Source organism: Sturnus vulgaris, chromosome 1 (genome assembly GCF_052056855.1).
Source record: "Sturnus vulgaris isolate bStuVul1 chromosome 1, bStuVul1.hap1, whole genome shotgun sequence".
In the NCBI taxonomy this organism is placed as follows: Eukaryota; Metazoa; Chordata; class Aves; order Passeriformes; family Sturnidae; genus Sturnus; species Sturnus vulgaris.
The window spans coordinates 41,916,290-41,936,461 of record NC_142243.1 but is presented as its reverse complement, the minus strand read 5'-3'; the positions used below and the strand labels follow the sequence as shown (position 1 = coordinate 41,936,461).

Here is a 20,172-nt window from a genome sequence, read left to right as displayed (position 1 = left end):
GGTGACTTGTGTCACTACTACGTGACACAAGTATGAACTGTAACCACCAGAGAAAGTAATTCTATTGAACATTTGGGGTTCTGCTTTGCTGGTTTTGGTTTGTTTCTGTTTTTTTCTTGATCACAGAAAAAGCATGCTTAAGTCTGGACTCTGCTCTTGGAAATGAATAATAAGTCATCTATATCATAGGGTACACTCTTTCACAAAGATGAAAATGTTTCTTTATGGCCTTTACAGTCCTTTTTCTTTGCCACAGAGCTGCAGTTTGTAGACCAGATATTTGAAAGACAAATATGTTTCAAAATGAGTGACAAAGCCCTAAGATGTATTAGTTATCTTTCAAATTGCTCCCTCTGAGCAGTTGGAGGTAGCTGGGTGCATGTTCAGCTCTAATTGAGGAGAAACGCACCCAAAGTTCCTGCTCCTTTACTGTTATGGCTACCTGTGTGAGGCTCTCCAATCATTCCTACAATGATCCTACAGTCCTAAAGCAAGCTGTATTATTTTGCTCTACAGCTGAGAACTCTCCAGCAGAGTTCACAGCTCCTTCAGCTCTTCCTCTTTTTGCACAAGAGAAAGCTCTGCTTGTGGTGCAGGGGGATTTCTGGGTAGAAGGGAAAAACTGTCGATATTGCAAATGTTACTTGAAAAAGAATGTAAAAAAATTTAATCAAAGCAGAAGCTGAGCGGTTTGGCCACTTCCCCCTGAGCACTGTATCATCCTGCAGCCCTGCTGCAAAGTGACACATCCACTTTGGCACCGTGGCTTGGAGGAAGCAGAGAAGCAGGGGGTGAAAAGCATACAGCTGCATAACCCCACTTAAAGCAGCAGGGACAAAGGCTGTGCTAATTTTCAGTATTTAAGACAACTAGGCAAATCCCACTCAACGTTTGGGAAATGCAAGAATGAGCACATATCAGGGAGAGCTGAATGTCAGGACTGACAAGGCTGAATTCTAAGCTTAGGAGGGGACCAAGCTGCCTGACAGAAGAATTAAAGGGGAAATTGCAAGAGCAAAGAGCTGGTGACACTGAGGTGTGCCCTGAGCGAGACATTTCTGGAACTGCCTTTGATTTTGCCTGATGATATGAGCAGAATCAATCAGCCATTGCAGCACAAACTAAGGATGGGGCACTTCTCTGCCAAATCAGGACTGGACCAAAATTCAGAGCATAGCTGTATATTTGTATAGTGGCTAGCCAACATTTTATGGCTCGACTACAGGAATCTAAGAATAAATATGTTCACTTATAAATAAATGCCTATTATGACTGAAACCTCATAATTTTAAAAATGGAGTGCAGCTTCCTCTTTCTGAGCACTGGAATGAGCAAAACCTGCCTGCACAGGCAGGCAAGGAAATGGTTAAATGAAACAGCCTTTCATGTTTTGCAAACGTGCTTCTAAATAACTTTCCCCACCCAGAACTATTATTTGGGTGGATCAGTCCTTTCTTAAGCTTCAAAAGAGCCTATTAATATAGCATAACAATGGAGAAGTTGAGCTAAAATAAAGCTTCCTGTATTCGGTTTAAACTAAGCACAAACCATCTGCATAACCCTTAACACTACCTAAGCCTTGAGGGAATAGGGCTCAGGTGCCAAGTAAAATGGAAACACTATACAGCTCCCCGTTCAGTCAGGGAACTTCAAAGCACAAGAGCTTGCAAATTCTTTAGGTTGGTTTTCATTCCTTTGATACAACTTCAGTGTCACTGAACTTTGGAAGGAATAAGTGAAACAATGGCAATGAAATGAGGACACACACTTGAATGGCAGGGCAGCAGAATGCCCAGCCAGTACTGACAGAACTACTTCCTCGCTGTCTGCTGCTCCTGTGAGCTCTAAAGCTGCTGCCTATTCAACTGCTAGTCAAAGCCACACAGCAGAAAAAGAATATATTTGATATTAGCAGAATTCAAGTTAAATGTATCGTCACTGATGTATTGCAAGCTTGTGCAGTGTATTAAAAATTCCCAGAAACACAAAGCCACAGAACATGGTCCCAGACACAGAACTGTGATCCAGTTATTTTGCAAGATCCCAAGACACAAAGCAGTCCTTTGAGCTGACTGGAGGAAAACTCCATTTTGTAGAAATTCTGAGGTTTCAAAGTTTGATTTGAATTCCACACTGGAATGAAAACTAACACTTTTTGCATGCTTTTGCTTGAACAGAATTTCTGTTCAAATGTTGCAATTTGGCAAGAGATGTATGTGAGCGCTGAATCTCCAGCAGTGAGTAGACTGGTATGGGTGGGGTACAGGAGCTTCAAGCTCAAGACCTGCTCTGTTTGAATCAAGTGAAAGCTTTTCACAAAATGGGAGTTTGAACCTTGCATATGTAGTGATTTCTCAGCAAGGCACAAGGCAACAAAATATGGAAAAGCCTGCCCATCTCTTTAGTATTTTCTGGATGAAAACTAGCTCCATAAAATGCTGCACTTTCAGTGAAATTAAATTTACTCTGAGCAGCTGTTTGGAGTAATTTCGTTTATCTCTACTGAAAAATCCTAAAGTGGAAATGAAATTCTGTAGCTCAGTGTCTCATGTACCTTCCTGATTCTGGCCTTTTTAGAATTAAAATGGCCTGGATATCTTCAGCAGAACATTTTTTGGTGGGAAATACTGATTTTTCAAAACAGGAACTCTGCTCCTGACTCTCCTGTGCTTTTCCCTGAAACCCCTATCTTGAGGACAAAAGTGGTCTGGAAGTTGATACAACTTTTAAAAACTTCTGTTAGTTTTACAGGCATTGTTCTGGGGGGGGTTGCAGATGGGGGATGGGGAGCTTTTTTTACTCAGGGTGGAGGGTGTTTCCTTAGGAAAACGGTTGATCCTAACACAAAATACTTGGTAATAATCAAATTCAAATGCTGCACCTCAAATTAACCTGCATTTTTAAATCATGATAGCTTATTTGAAAACATTTTAATTTTTCGTACTTGCTGAAGATGAATTTTTTTTCAATTTATAGTTTTGTTGTGCAGGAAATCAATTCCACCCCTTCCTCAGCTCTATGCTGAACCAGCTCATGGCAGAAGAAAGAGATTACTAGATCTTAAAACCAGAGTGGGCTCTATCTTACTATCCAGTGGAAAATAAACCCTGGCATTTCTTGCAGACTTTCCTGAAAGTTGAATTCCTTCAACAAGTTCCTGTATTTGACAGGAGCTTTTTTTGGACTAGGTAAACCAAGTCTGTCAAGGCCAGTAAGTTGTGCCTGAGCTGTATGTCTTCATCTTTTAGTCTGAAAAGGATATTACCATGGTATCCAAAAGAGTATCTCTCTCCTGGAGAGGCACCACCTCCGGTAGTTGGCAGGTCAGCCTGGTCTGCTATAGAATCATGGAATTATTTAGGTTGGAAAAGACCTCTGAGATCATCAAGTCCAAAAGTAAACTCAGCACTGCCAAGTCCACCACTAAGCCATGTCTCTAAGTGCCACATCTACAGGTCATTTAAGTACCTCCTGGGATGGTCATTTAACCACTTCCTTAGGGAACTTGTTCCAGTGCTTAACAACCCTTTTGGTAAAGAAATTTTCCCAGCTATCCAATCTAAACCTCCCTTGTACAACTCGAGGCCAATTCCTCTTGCTCCATTGCTTCTTACTTGGGGGAAGAGGTTGATTCTCACCTTGTTGCAACTTCCTTTCAGATAGTAGTAGAAAGCAAAAAAAAGGTTCCTCATTTTCTCTTGGCTAGACATCTCCAACTCCTTCAGACACTCTTCCCAGGACTCATGCTCCAGATCCTTCCCCAGCCTTGCTGCCCTTGTCTGGGCACACTCCAGCACCTCAATGTCCTTCTTGTAGTGAGGGGCCCATAGGATTTGACGTGCCCTCACCAGAGCTGAGTTCAGGGGGATAATCACTGCACTGGTTGTGCTGACTCCACTCTTTCTGAATCAGGCTAGGATGCCATGGGCCCTCTTGGCCACATGCTCTCACTGCTGGCTCATGTTCAGCCACTGTTGACCAGCGCTTCCAGGTCCTTTTCCTCCAGGCAGCTTTCCTGCCACTCTTCCTCCAGCCTGCAGCATTGCATGGGGTTGCTGTGACCCAAGTGCAGGTTCCAGCACTTTGTGCCCTAAGGGTCTACTTAAAGGTATGGGAACTCATTCACCTGTTCTTTTGGGTATTTGGCTGCCTAAATGTTGCTCTGCAGTCAACAAATGGCTGGCAAACCAGACCCAGCTCTCAGAGCACTTAAAGCATGTCAGTGCCCAGTGCCAGCACTCTTCCCTTTTCCTGGAAGATAGCAAGTATGAGCTATTTTGAAGACCAGTGGCACATCTATTGCTGCTCTGCCCTGCGGACCTGCAGCTTCAGCCTTGGCAAACAACTACCTAGGGGATCAGGACTCAAGAATTCTGTGTAATGCTCAGGGAAAAATCCCCAGTTACATGATATAGTTACATGTGTTACATGTTGGAAGAGTCATGCATATGCATCTGTCACCTGATGGGAATGGCTGCATCTTAGTCACAGGGGTGGGAGGCAGGCAACTTGATTGCCTCTGGGTGGCTTACTTCAGCAAAAAGGCTGGGCAGCAATGACCTAATGGATATTTCATCTATTGTAAGCAGAATTTCATTTTTCAACTGATTGCCAAGTATGCTATTCAGCACCCAGGAGGTCTAAGAAACTCTTAAGCTCTAAGACAGAACAAAGAATTTGTTGCTGCTTTTATTCCCTCAGTGCTGGCTAGAAAGCGTAATTCCTCGATTTGCTGGCACAGCATCCATTTGCTTAAAATCTTCCACCCCCCTAATGCATTCCCTTCTTATCTCTCCCATTCTAATAGGTCCCTTCACTGTGTGTACATAGCATCTCTCACACACTTTGACTTTTGTAGCTGAGCTTTCCTACTCAGCAATATGAAAGCCAACATATTTTAACTTTACATGATGTGACTGAGTTTTCTGTGATACATGGCTCATTCATAGAGCTTGGGTGTCTGCTGCTGTTTGCTGGTGGATTTCTGGAACAAATCAATCTCTCCAGTTTCAATATGTTTCAACAGATGCCACACATTAACCACTATTTTTATTCTCAGCCTGAGTTTCACCTCTCCAACCTTTCCCAAAATATTATGTTGCCAGTGTTAGTTACAGTTTGTTTCTGTCTGTAATTATTAAAGTCTCTTCTATGACAACCTGATAAAAGGTTGGCCACATTCCCACACTTATTAAGCTCTCAAGTGATGCAAATTGTAACAAATATGCCAACCAGACTGGAAGAGCACTGCCTAGTTTGTTTTTACACAAATCTGTAACTGAGCATGATTATTTTCCTAAGAAGCAAACAATATAAATAATACAGAGCAAAACAAAATTTTGGCTTCTTTAGCCTCTTTTCATTCTATTTCCTTTCTATGCCATTAAGTGAATCAGATGTTCAGCATTAGACAGCCTCTCCTTTGGCTACACACAGCTGCAGGCACTGGGTGGGACTCTAGCGCCTGCAAATACCTAAGAGGAAACATAGAGAACAAAGCCAACATACAAGCAGTGAGAGGCTCTGTGCAATGTTATGTAATGTTACTGACCTCTTTTATGGGGCAGCTGGAAGACAGTTACCTTCTGAACATGTTAGTTGTATAACAGAAAAAGAGATTAATGAAAGCCTTTGTTAAAATTCACTTGGAAGCAGTCCAGCTGAAATCATCTCCCTTCTGATGTTCCTTGAGCACCGGACAACTCATCACGTAAGTATTTATGGACTGGTGACTGTTTGTGCACAGATCTTAAGTCTGTTCTTAAGTCTGAGATCCTCCTATGTAGTCAAGTAAAGTCACTAAAACTTTGACTCTAGTAAGGAGAGGAAGAGGAGAGAAAGAAAGGAAAAGACAGGGACAACATATTAGAGACAAATGAGAGATACAAAGTTAAGGACACTTTGAAGCATTATCCATATCTCCTGCAGTCTGGGCACAGGACAAGGCATCACACAGGCATGCTTCTGGTGGTTCAGGCAGCAGAGCAACACCAGCTCTCCCAGGTAACAACTGTACACAGTGAGCAGTCACAGCACTTGACTGCAAATCCACAGGCTGTAATTCATTCAGGCAAATGACTCAGCCACAACTGATTAATCAAATAGGCATGTCTCTTATACTCTGGCCATCTCTGTTAAACCATGATCAATGTGAAGTTTTTTAGCAGCACAACACCCTCCCTCGCTTGACAAGCTTCCTCAATTAGCTTCATTATTCTCATAAACACTTGTTGACCTGTCAGTCATCTCTATCACTGAGGTTATGCTATTTCAAGGCACCTCTCTGGATGGTTCAGAGTTACTGCTAGAGGTTTCTCTTATATTTGGGTGTGGTGGGAATGCCCAAAATAATGACTTCATCTTGCAGTAAGTGAGCACTAAACACAGTCTACCTGAACAATCCCACAGACAACTTGGTTGCAAGCTGCATGGAGATTTGCATAGCATGGCAAGAGACAGGTGACAATAAAAAAACATCACCATGTAAGTTATTAGAATGAAACAACTGTAAACCAAACAGAGCTGTGTTGAAATCCTGGTTCCAACTTTGGAGTTCTCTGCACTGTTGCCTGAATTTGAATTTGATGCCCAGGATAACAACGGCACATATATTGACAACAGTATTTAAAGTTTTTATTTAAAGTATTTATTTATTTGTTTTCTTGTTTGCAGTCTCCACTGCTGGTTTGCATATTGCTGATTGACTGTGAATGTCTAAATGAGCTGCACAAGAGGAAGGAGTTGCATGACACATCAGGTAGGTAGGTCATGCACTAACATGCAGGAATACCATTTTCTTGTCTACGATGAGTACCTGGTCATCTCTGTCCATGGAGAACGGGTCAGATGTGGGGCTGGAAAGGGCACAGTCCTGCTTGGTCCCTTAGGGTAAATAAGGCTCGACTTCAGGCAAAGAACTTGGGACTGCTAATAAAACCCAGCTTTGTTAGGCACCTGTGATGCTCGCCCTGGCTAAGGGCTGGGAGATGTGGTGAAGGGAAAGCTGAGGAACAAAGCTGCCCAAACATCAGGGCAGGAGTGGAACTGTGCCAACAACTACAGACAGACCTGATTCATCACAGTAGATTGAAGTAGAAGATGGTAAAGCATGATGCGGGAGATCCACCAGACACAACCAGACATCAGGGAGTAAAAACCCTCATAGTCTAGTCCTGGGCTCATTTTTTCCACGACAGAAGGACCAGGCCTCTGCCATCTAGCCAACTTTTCACCACCCAAGGCCTTTTACCTCTGATTCTGGCTAATCTTTTCCAGTGGTTTTGCTCCCTGGCTTTGCCTTCTGGTAACACTAACATTAGATTTTTGAATAAATAATAATTATAACACACTGGCATTGAGATTTGCTGTGAGAAGCATTTTTCCACCACAGGACTGTAAGCTGCTAGCCAGTTACACACAATTTTGTTTGGCAAAAAAGGGAGGGATTAAAAAAATAAACAGAGTAGTCAGATTTACAATTGTTACCTGTCTCCTGCATGCTATTTCTCCAAGAACTACAGAACATTATTTGCAGTGATTCTGCACTCAGTATTTTCCACCAGCTGCCAGTGGCCTGGAATGACAGGGATCTGAATCAGAGTCAGTCCCCTGACAAAGCAGAACTACAGGCATGTTTAGGCACATGTTCGACTGTGTCTTGCTTATCTTACAGATTGACAATTTAAATAAACAGGCATTTGATTTTGATGAAATTACTTCAAGCATTTCCAAAGTCACTTTTGAGTAAGTCACAAGACCTCCAATACTCAAAACTTTTAGATGCTTATATCTAAAAATGGAGTCAGGAGCTTTGCCCTTCACCGTCAAGACTCATGCAAGCCAATAGTGCTACAAACCAATTCTTCCATAAACAGTAACAGCTCAGCTGTGAATCACTGGAATTTGGTGACTAACCTTTGGTGGAAATTAGAACTTTTTGCCTTACCCAGAGTTTTCTTCTTACCTCAGAAACAAACTAAATCTGATTTGTCTTAAGTGTGCATACAGGAAGAAGAGGTAAAACATCAGTCATTTAAAGCAATAGCTTAAAAGGAAATGCTGTGATTAACGGGCAAAAAATTTTTAAATCTCAGTTTCTGTGAATAAACTATTAAAATCACCATTTGATCAGGCTTTTTTAGAGTAGCTCTTGTCTTGCTCTCTAAAACAATTGAATGTGTGCAAAACCACTGCAAAAAAAATTTCTTGTTCTGGTCTACAAGAAATGTAGAGAAAAAAACCCCCCAAGAACAATGTACAGAATAGATCTGGATGACAGTCATTCCAAAGGCAAAATTATTACAGGCTATTATCTAGTTGTCTGGAGGAGCCATGGACCAGCTGGCTGTGATGTTCTGCTCAAAGTTAAACACAGACAGGAAACCGCATGTCTGATACTGTAAAAATCGTTTGTCTTCCTGCCATGGCTAACCAGGCAAGCAACCCAAAGGGGCTGTTTTCATTTAAAAGAAACACTAATCCACAACAATAAAAAAAGGAATGACAAAGCCTCAATTCTCCCCCCTCCTGACTGGAGTTAATGCCTGTGTTTGTGAATGAACTGGAAATGTTACAAAGTGAAGTTTTACATTACTTTAATTTTTATCTGTAGTTATTCACTTAATACATACAAATGCAGCACATGGTTTTCATGAGTCATCTGATCTGCTTACAGCACGTGACCTAGAAGGAAAGGCTGCACTTGGAAGACTGAAAGGAATTTGGGTAAAAAGACTAGGTTTAAATTTCTACTACTCCTTATAGGTTGATCTGGAAGTGTGAGTGAGCTGCAGAGTTTACATGAATGAAGGCACTTGGTGCTGAATTTCTAGAATCGTTTTCATAACCATACACACTAAAGACACACATTTATCAGTGATTGCATTCAGCTACATAGCTCCAGGAAAAACAGCTATAACGTGGCTAACTCGTAACAATTTAGCCAAAATCCACAAGGGTGTGGTTCACGTTGTACAAAAACACTAGACAGCTGACACAGAGTAAGATCTGTTCTCTGAGAACATTCTCTTCAATAAAACCAAGGCAATATGTTAGAATTAGGTCCTGGGTGTACCTTTTGTGCTCATATCAATACCAGTATATACTCCAAATCCTTTAAAGATCACCCAAGTAAGGGTTGGTCATACAATCACGGATCAGCAGTCAGGTTGTCTGGTTTCAAATCAAGCTTGGGGAGGGGATGAGGAAGACAGGGATGAGGGATGGCACCAGATATGGATAGCCTGGGCCAATAGAAGCAGAGACTTGGTAGCTTGCTCTTGGCTAATTTGGTGTGGTTTTCTGAGCTAAACTAGTTGGCCTTCTTGGAGGCTGGAAAGTGAGAGCCACAATCGCTCGCATAGTCTTTCACCTCAGTGCAGTCACACACCATGTTTCCCAGGAGTGAAAACAGCATCCCAACCCTTTGTTATCTCAGGCAACAAGGACATAATTATACCCTTTTCTGAGGAACTTATGGGTGATGAGGATGGGTGTGGTGTGCCACACCCCTTTAGAAGCTTGTGTACACAAGTGTCTCCACAGGAGACCTCACTCTTACCTGTGAGAAACCTGACTTTATCTTAGTAAAAGAATCACAGCAGGTAGGACAAAGTAAAGCACAAGGGGTGTATGCACTTGTGCACATCTATGTGTGCAGTATGAGGTCCAGCAGCCCTGCACACACCTGCACTGTCCTCAGTGTGCCTGCATGGCCTCTATCAGAGCTCATGAAGCAGAATGGAGATGGGTTATGCACTTGTGGTTTGGTCTGTACTCGCATTTCCCTGGTTTAACTGAACTCACGTACACTTCCTTGTGCCGTATTTGGTGTGAGGGAACATATTCCCCAGAGAAGGAACCTAACTTCGTCACACCCACCACAGGAGAGGTGCAGGTGGTCAGTTACCCCCTATCAGGTTACCAGTAACATCTCTCTGTGCAGATAACACACTATGGCAATACAGTTTTTTTAGAAGAGGACCTTAAAAACAGCATTTGCCTTTAGTTTAGTTTTATAATGAATGAGCAGGTGTTGAATTTTGGTCTGTCAACAGAACAACTATAAACATCTTGTTTTCATCTTCTATCAGCTTTTAAGTGCAGTATCTTGAGCTAAATATCAGACCTATTTCAAAATGAGGACAGCCTGGCAGGAAGAAGAACCCTCAGAACACAGAAAAGAAAGGTTGTGGTTTTGCAAGATTCAAAAAAGACCAAAATAGCACCTGCCATTAGAAGTTCTTCCCCACAAAATGTAATTCCAAAGATCCTCAGTGTAATACAGTTAATATTACTTGCAAGGAATGTAGGAATGCAAGGTAAATGATAATACCTACCTGGTGTAAAAATGAGCATATCATTGCATTCTTCACCTGTGCAGGAACACATGAACATCAATCCCCCATCGTCCTTCTTTTCTCTCATTAAACACTGCTCTGAATGATAGTCATCCAAAAAGTGACCATACAGTGTTTCCTGGGGATCGTGGCATATTGTTTCTAATGTCACATTTTCATCATTCTGTCTCCTAAAAATGAAAAGGAGAAAATTAAAATCAAAAAAGGAATACTTCATAAAGGGAGCAGACAGGACTGTGGCTGCCCAAAATTTGCCTCTTTTGAGAATATAAATGGCATTTAAAGAGCATCATATGTTCTTCTCTGTCTTTCCTGAATGGGGTAAATTTGGCCCTGTCTGGGCTCCCCACATTTGTACAATGGCACAGCTATTCCTGTATCATATTACCGCTAAGCTCACAAGAGTGCCTCTGAAAATCTCACTTAGAATATTCAAGCTAATGCTCAATGAACTGCTGTGAACTTCAGAACACACTTTTGGTTTTTGTGGTCATTGAGCAGACAGTAAAAATCTGTGGGAAATTATGATAAAAACTGAATTATTTCCTCAAAATCTGAGGAATTTCTAGTAAGTTGGTCTTTTCATTTTGCTTTTGAAGCCTATAATCATCGGAGTTTGTGCACTGAAGGAATTATATACAAAAAAACCCCTCAACCAACCAAAAAAACCCCATCAAAATACCAATCATAATAACTGATGCAAGTTAGAGCTGCCTCACAGTCAGGGAAATATTTACATCTGATAATCTGGACCATATTTCTGTGTTTTGTCCTGATCTATAGATTTAATTTCATTGTCAAAAGACTCAAAAGTGCAAAAAGCACTTTACAGCTCTCAACTTGCTTGCCTTTTGGATAATTGGTCATGAAAAATCCGAAATATTTCTTAAATTGTCCAACAGCTCCTTTTTATGGCAATAATAGACACTGATGACTTACTAAAGAAGCATAGGACAAATATGGAAAAGCCCACTGATCTGGACTGATCCTGAACTGAAATGCCAGTTATGTTGAACATCTCAAGTCAATGGGCACAACTAATCCCTCAGCACATCAATTAGTTATGACCCTCTGTAATTAGTTCTAATTATTTTACTAAGTGCGTTCCTTTAGTCCAGTTATTAACTTACTAAGGGTGCTTCTGGCTTTCTTTGGTAGGACTGGATTCCCATTTATGGAAGGGCAAGAGAAGCCTCAGTTTTTAGACTGGAACACAAGCTTAAAGCCAATAAATCCTTAAAAAGTATTACAACTCATTTTCGTCAACTCCTGATTTCTTTGAACGTAGACATAGGCTACATAAAAAGCACCATGCCTTCATCAAAGTCTCTATCTACACGGAAGTTTTTTCGAATTAAGAGGAAGTATTTGTACCTATACATGGCAGTAAGCCTCTTGTGATAAATCAACATAATCTAGTTTCCTTGAAACCTGAGAGAGAATTGTCTTTGTTCAGCAACTGTCAATACAATCTTCTTTTGAGCCTCAAATCTGCTCCTACTCGAGTGCTATGGGTGGATACAGCTTAACGGCTTGCACAAAACCACGCCTTTTTTCCAATAACAGCTTAAGCTGGAACAGAACTGTTTTAGAAGAAAAAAAGGTCCCCAGAACATTTCATATCAGAATTGTTAACCTCAAGCAACTTTCGGTATGCTGTGCAGAGATATGAGTTGGAAGCAGGAGAGCAAAGCCTGGTGAGGTAGCAGGGACATTCTGAATATCAGAGCAATTGAAGAAAATACTAAGCAATGATGAATGAGGGTGTGCTCCTGCTCCCACCTGTATGAAGAAATAACTTACCATATAGCAACACAGACTTCACTACTCTTCTCACAGATAGAAGTGATGTTGCAGTTGCTCCTGCACTGATGTTGGTTTGAGCAGGTTGTTACTTTAATATCACAAAATTTGCATAGGTTTGGCATTTTCAGTCCACTTTCCTTATTTCTGTCTACAGGTGACGTAAATTCAGCTTAAGAAAAAAAAAAAAAAAGGGAAACTCAATAATGGTAGATGATCAGATTGCATTATTGCTTATTATGAAGATAAGGTTTTCATCAGCAGAAAACACTCGCTCCTACCTTAAAATTAGAAAATCTTTGATCTTTCACAGCTACCAATTTTCTTTACAACAGGGTAAGTGCCACGATGTCAAGACCAGGTTAATCAAAGTGAATTTGAAAAGCGAAATGAACTTCTATTGACTTCAGAGGGAGCAAAAGTTGCTTCATAAGTTGCAGAATCAAGCATTTTCCAACATCAGTTTGCACTGAAATAGCTCCTCTGCACTCACCCATTTGCATTAATCACAGGCAGCATATCTGTCCCCCCTGTATAACACTGCATCACGGTCTGTGTGCCACAGAAACTGCGGGTTCCATAGTGAGAATGCACGTGAGCTGTGTGGCATCATTATAATCTGGAGCAGGATGAATTTTGCAGTTTTGTCTTTACTAACCTAAGGCATAACCTAGGTGTCATCCCTAATCTGATTACTGTTCACACATACAAACCACAGAGATGGAACAGACTTTGAGCTTAAGGTAGATGGTCTGCCAGAGGTTGTGGGTGAAACTCGAGCTAGCAATGCAATAGGGCATCTGTGCAGCTCATGTGATCTACTGCAGGAGCCTAAGTGGGTATCTGCAGGGGACTGGAACTCAAACTAACTTGGAATGACAATCTGTCTTGTAGATGCCTGCTTTAACCCAACAGCTACTTTTCTGCACCCATAAATTGAATAATTACACGCTTACTGGTTCCGAGTCTTAGTACTCACCACCTGCTTCAGTGTGGCAGCAGTAAGGAAAGAGATATTTTTTGTGCCAGTGTTTGAACTTCGGGAAACATACTTTTAGCTCATAAACTATTTTGAAAATACAGTGTAACTATAAGGAACCGAAAACGCTGACACAAACTTCTTTCTAAAGCTAAAACATGCAACTAAAGCTAGAACATGCAACTATCTGAAGCGGAGCAGACAATCAACAACGGTTTCAGTCTGACTCACTTTGCAATCTAATTGGAAAAGTAGGGTGAACCACTTTGAGGAGACACTGGGCTTACATGCAGCACAGCCCTTCTCTTGTAGCCACCTGCATGTTAAAACTGTGTTCATATTGCTTTCTGTGGCCAAATGTTGCTAGTCAATAAGTAATAGGCAACCAGGGATTTATAATTTCCCCCTCTCTACTCAATTAGCTGAGAAATCAATTTTTTCCTTCTAGAACTTTACTCTTTACTACCATTAGACTATTTTATTACAGGAAATAAATACACATGATTTTTCCAGGAGGAAATAAAAGGGCCTCTTGCTAACATTTTCAATGGATTTCTGAACCATTGTGAGGGACTGAGAGAAAAGTCTTCTCTCTTCATCTAAATCACACATCTTTCTCATCACTAGCATGCTCTGGTACTGACCTAAGGTTTCTGATCTAACAGCCACTATAATCAGTGGCAAAACTTCCAATGGTTTTATGATATAGAAGAAGATGCTACACAGAGGGGATGGTTAGGATGAGCTCAGTGGGTGTGGCAGTGTGCTCCCACTGCTTTTGGCTTAAACGAGAGCTAACAGTGGTGTGGGCTGCACCTGGCTTAAAGCTGGACTCTGGGAAGACAGATAACAACACAATAGCTGAGGGTCATAAAACTTACTCAACAGCTGAGGGCTAGTTGAGCATGCGCCAACCAAAATACAGCTGGCATGCAAATACTACTATAAGTCAATCATCTTGCTCCATAAATAGGGAACAGCCCAGGGTCTGCTGAGCTCTCCTGCACAGCAGTGGGCTGCATGCCAGGATCTCCCCTTGAACAGGGATGCTGCTTGAGGTTGACAGAATCCTTATTGCATCAAATAGTAAGTGAAAGGGGAATAAGCATGCTGAAATTTTGAAATCTTAGCTAAGTGAGATAAAAGATTGCTTGTGCACATATAATCCTTTAGACCTAAATTCCCAGCCTGGAACTAGGTCTGGATCCAGCCACACCTGGAAACCCCCTGAAAAAGGGGTTTAGAATGCGAAGTGGTCCTTTCTGAACCTCGTAACTCAACATGAGGGTGTCTCTGTCAGTTTTGTCCCACCTTGTTCTCTATGCAGCAAATAACCAAGTGAACATTGTCATCAAAGCTTGTTATAGCACTGTCACACGTACTATCAAATTTTGTTAAAATAAACATTGCTACTTTTCTAAGGGAAGTGTGTCATCCCATTTGCAACACTGGGAGCACTTACATGGGTGGAGAATGCTTGCAGTATATTATGGGCCGGCAGAATTTTAAGCCCCAGGTAAACATTTCTTGTTCTTAATTATATGTGTTGCAACAACTCCCAGTAGCCATGTAGAGGAACAATGCCTCATTGAAGTAGGCGTGGTAGGAACTCAGAAGGTCTTGAATGTAGTGTTCCGTGAAATACATGTTAACATAATCCTCACTCTAGAAAATTGTACATCTCTACTGGATGGTGCCTCTTACTTACCATATGCTGAGGAGAAACTAATAGCTGTCACAATTTATCTAGGTTGCAGTAATGATTGAAACAACCTGATAGTGAGGAACTGTTCCTCTACCCAGAAAAAAAAAAATCCACAGTCCTAAAAGCCTGGAGTATAGACAAATACTGATGGAGAGGTGAACTGACTCACCCAAATGTACACAGGAAACCTGTGGCAGGGTTCCAAGCATCTCAAAGCTGAGCAGAGGTGAAAGGCATCTGCTGCTCAAATTGTAAAGACTTCAGCTGCATCCATGCTGCTTTCAGCTCTGAGCTCACATGGCAGCTGTGGCACGATGGATGCCTCTGCCATAAACATGACTCAGTTCCCTCCAGTGCCCACAGCACTGGAGCCAAGAGCCATGTGAAGGTGGGTCCTTAGGTAAACTGTTTCAAGCACATTATATTTGTTGAGAGAAAGGGTTTGGTTGCTATGCCATCCCTGGCTGTGCCAGGTTCTGCCAAGGCTCACCCACTGGAACAAATGGATGAAAATAAATATTTTTGGACCTCTTCCAAGGAGGAATATTCAAACCAAACTACTTCATTAAAAAAAAAAAGCCATCTGGAAAGCAGTTTGTGACCCTGTAAGGTCACAAACCTTAAGTTTCTATGATAGGCTAGTTTAATCACTAGCAACAGTAGCAAAAAGTTGGGCAGTTAGGCCCAGGTAATTTCTGATCAGGTTTAATTACTGTCAAAAGCTAATGGGGTTTTGGGATTTCAGAACTTGTATTTCCTCCCTGAAATTCTTCTAACAGAGGCTGACAGATCAGTGACTCTTTATTCATGCCTCTAGCCATTCAAAGAATTGTCTAAACTGTCCAGGTGTACAAATTTTATTCCATGCTTCAACGTTTGGTTTAAAGTGAGACTGCAGTTTACTTTCCCTAAGACTGCCATAATGCTCTAGCAGGTGTTAGTGTATTGTTTGTTATTACTCCTTGGCCTTGTCTACTGTGATAACCTATCTAGTTCCAAACTAAAGCAAAGTTTGACTTTTTCTATCACAAAAACCACAGAAACCACACCCTGCAGATGGCTTGAGAGGAAATCTGGAGTTAGATAGGAACTTTGACATCACTCTTTGATCACACCCTGCTACTAGACTCTGAGAACTTAGAAATCCTGAAAAGATGGGTCTTCTTCCAAGTCACATGAACTCATGCCTATCTTTAATCAACAAAGTCCTTCCTGGATACTGACAAATTAATAGGATTCTTCCCTAGGAAAGTGTATTCACTCATTCCCTGAGGGACTCATAAGCAAAGAGTGGTTCAGGACCAGCAGACTGTTCCTCTTCTTGTAGTCACTTAAATGTTCATCTCTGAAAATATTTGACTATCCTGCTGCACATTTCATGCCACATGAGCCAACTCCTCAAGATTTTCTCCTGTTAAGACAACCAAAGTCACTTGAACACTGTAGACAGAAGCAACCTTTGATTTTGCATTAAAAAGTGGATATAATGGAAAAGTCAACAGAGAAATCACAGATTAGCACAGGTGAATGAAACCACCCTAAAATGTGCGCTTGTCTCCTGAAATTTGAATTTGCCATCCACTGTCTAATGTTAGTTTTCTTATTTTGACTTCTACAGGAAGCCTAATTCTAGCTTTCCTTGCTTCTTTGTCCATGGAGAGGGCTCCAAATAAAAGACTGTGCTTTCTTTGCTATGAAACTTTCAGCCAACCAGTTCAGCAGAGATCAGCCACTGTGATTAAAATGCATGGAACATGCAAGCCAACCCGTGGGCTGGACATTATGGGAGAGACACTAGAGCAGTCACATTAGAAATGTCTGCTCCATGGATTCTGGTGGAACCAGGCCTGCAGAACATGATTTCTCTTCTATGGCTCACATCTTTATTTATGATTTCTTGGGACATCATAAACAGGACACCTCACTCAAATTCTATTGACTTGGCTTGAAGCTATTTGCTTTGCATCTGTTGTCTATAGACATGTAACTTCTATTGAAGCCTAACGTTGTAGTTTACTTTTCTCTTATTTTTAATATCTTTACATAATTCTCACAAGATAACAACATTAAATAAAGCCCAAACCAACATGCTGTCTTTTTGGCAATATCTACATGGGAATACTTTTTATGTCTTAGGATGTATTTCAGAAACAGCAGCCAATTTCTCTTACTCTTATCTTGTAAAACTCTGTCACAGCACTTCTATTTTCTCCAGTATCTCTGGCACATGTATACGTATAAAACAGCAGGCAGATCCCATCCCCCCCAAAAAAATGCTGAGAGACTTTGGGATGGGAACTCAATTACTCAGCTGGTGTGTGATAATTCTACCTGACGGAAGAGATTTTAAGATTTCACTCCACTACATCATGGAAATCTGCCAGGAGGACAATGCCTTTATCAGAGAGCCTTGAAGCTGATTGTCCTTGTTCTTCCAAAGAGCACCGCTCCATGACATCATATTTCCATGTTTGGAAAGCACAGTAGCAGCTATGAAGAGCATCCAAACTGTATTACCTTCTCATGCAACAGAAAGACATCAAGTTTTGCCAGGAACTGTACTAAACACAGCATGACTTCTGTTTTGACTACTATCCCCAGTACATGATTTACAACCCTAGTGGAACTTTGACAGTTATGGTGACAATGCCAGCTTAATTAAATTTGCCTTACACATATTGATGAATTAATTGCAGGAGTGAGAGAGTCAAGGAAAGTGTATGATCTGAGCTTTGCTTTCAAGACCAAGTCCTGATGGCTATTCTTAATTATACTGATTATGTCCAGTATGGTAATATAAGGAAGTGAAGATGGAAACATAATCAATCCTAAAGATAAAAAAAATCATGAGTTACAAAATCACAAGACTAGCCAGACAGATCATGGAAATAAAGGAAGGAAAAAAACAATCAAAAAACCCCCAAGCAACCAAAAAACAACTGCTGGGTTCTCCCTTGCCATTACCGGCTGTACTCTTAAGAGTGCTTTTTGAGACATGTTTTGAAACTTTGGCCAAGAACAGGAGGGTTGGAATTACTATCTAACTAAAAAAAAAAAAAAAAAGAGAAGATAAAATGAAAATAAATCATTGGGATCCAGGAGGTGGATCTTAAAAAAAAAATAGCTGTATTGCATTACTCATCATAAAATCACAGGAGCTGGCAACACTGCAGATCACCTGGTAACTCCCATCATAACACCTTTGGGGTAACCCTATGAAATATGTATTTTCAGTATTTCAGTTGCAGCCGCCATTTCTAAGCTTAATGTCATCTGAGCTAGAGTCTCACTCTGGTACATAGTCCTATTTTCACCATGTGAGTATGAGCTCACAGTGTTCACACTACTTTGGACACTGCTTTGGGTACAGTCCTTTACCTCAATTATGAGTTTCCCCAGCAGGATTGTCATGGGTACAGAACTTTTACGATTTTGTAACTGTTTCTATTAAGATTAACAACGAATATCAAGAGTGCTGGGACAGCCTCTGTAAAGCCAAACATGTGCTATCTTTTACGTATGACTAAAATATGTCAGAGGAAAACAGGTTCCATGAATGTTTAACTATCCCTGTGGCAGGACTCCAGGAAACCACATTCCTCTGGATTGTTTTGCAGAATCTCTCAGCCTCGATCTTTATCATACTTAGCCACAGATCACTGACTACCACAGAGCACAACAGCTGCCTTAGTCAGTACTTAAAGTAGTGCCTTTAAGTGTACTGATTGCACTTTTGCAAACTTCAGGGGCTCAGAAATCGATAAAAGCCAAAATAACTTCCCATTTGAACACAGTACTTTGTGAACTGCTTGGAGGAGATGCATGTCATGGCTTCACCCTGTCATGTAAAGGCTTTTTGCCCATCATCTGAAAAAAATGCAAGTCACACCTATCACACCAAAGAATGACTTGGTGGGGCCCACTGGATTTTTTGAGGTTTGTGTGACCTGCTCTTCAGCCATGACTGAGAAGTCTGCTAGGAAAGAAAAGTGCAGACTAGGTAAGCCATGTTGACTAGCTAGCCTGGTCAGGAGTAGTTTGGCCACCCCAAGCTGAAGGAAGGCCAAAGCAGAAGAAAGGAAAGCCAGAAGACCACCGATGAACTGCACTGAATCTGGGAAACCACCATTTCTCACCTACCAGCAGGCAAGTATAGGGTAAGGTACATGCAGAGGGAGAAGACAAAAGAGCAGGAGTTGGAAAACTTCATTTAAGTCGCCTCTGCAGTAGAAGTGCCTGGCTTTTAACAGCAGGTGGAACTGCCAAAACTTTGCTTTAGGGATTGCTGCAGGCATTGACACAGACACAGAATCAAATCTGTCAGGAGCTGGGGGAAGGGACACAACCGGAGACAATAAGAGAGGGAATAGCACACTAAGCTGGAGATCCTGAAGATGAAAATAAATTTTGCATTTAAAGCATTAAAATAACACTATTTTTATCCACTATTTTAAAAAATGAGTGATCATTAACAGTTTTAATCATGGGCTAGGTTCTTACACATGCCTAAGAACAGAGCTCGCTGTCGTGACTCCTGACTGACAGCAGTGCAGGTGAGACTCCAGCTCAGCACTTACAATAGAAGGGTGAAAGCATTCTGGGAACATTATTGTGATACCTCAAATAATGAGATGGATTTTCACCTGTGGATTGTTAACTTGCAGCACATTTTCTGGCCACTGTTAAGCACTCCATGGTTGGCGGAACAAAAGAATACTGTCCCCAAGCAAAGAGGGTAAAAAAAAAATCTAAATTATGGCTTCCCATAGGCTTAAATGGACATTTCATCTTCTCCTCACTTTAACCCACAGCCTCCCTAATAAAGCTGGTAAACAGCACACAGTACTGGAGAACCATATGTGATATAACACCAAGTTCAATTTATTCAATTATGACTACAGGGTCTAGGTTTTTCCTGCATAATGCAATGAGTTTGGGATTTACTGGAAGTTGTCTTTGGTGGTTAACCCCTCCTGGGACTTCAGATATACAATGGACATCGAACAGAACAATGCTCATCTGGTTCTCAAGATTAGCAAAAACAGCTTTCCTCCTTTGTTGGAATAAGCATGATTCACGGTTCAGAACTGACATTTGCATAACTAACTCTGACCTGTGCACTAAGAAGCATATCCTGCATCTAAACCTCCTTTTTTGTTCTCCTCTGCTCAGTGAAAGCTGCCATTACTTCACTTGAAACAGTGCTGAAAGAATATAAACACTTCAGCTTTGTACAAATGTTATTTTTCCAAGTTATATGGTCTGAAAATAGACAGCAGCCATTCAAGCATAGTACAGTTATTTCTGTGATATTTTTTCATGACAGA

General features: G+C 41.2%; 1 protein-coding gene across 1 annotated transcript in view; it reads right to left on the bottom strand.

Moving 5' to 3' along the window:
* Positions 1–20,172, bottom strand: part of TGFBR2 (transforming growth factor beta receptor 2) — a 60,370-nt gene that overhangs the window by 20,885 nt on the left and 19,313 nt on the right. Inside the window, exons 2-3 of the mRNA XM_014884055.2 lie at positions 12,162–12,333; positions 10,338–10,528 (exon numbers count right to left, since the gene is read on the bottom strand). Of these exons, the coding sequence (XP_014739541.2) occupies positions 10,338–10,528; positions 12,162–12,333 (363 nt within the window). The remainder of the gene's footprint in view (positions 1–10,337; positions 10,529–12,161; positions 12,334–20,172) is intronic.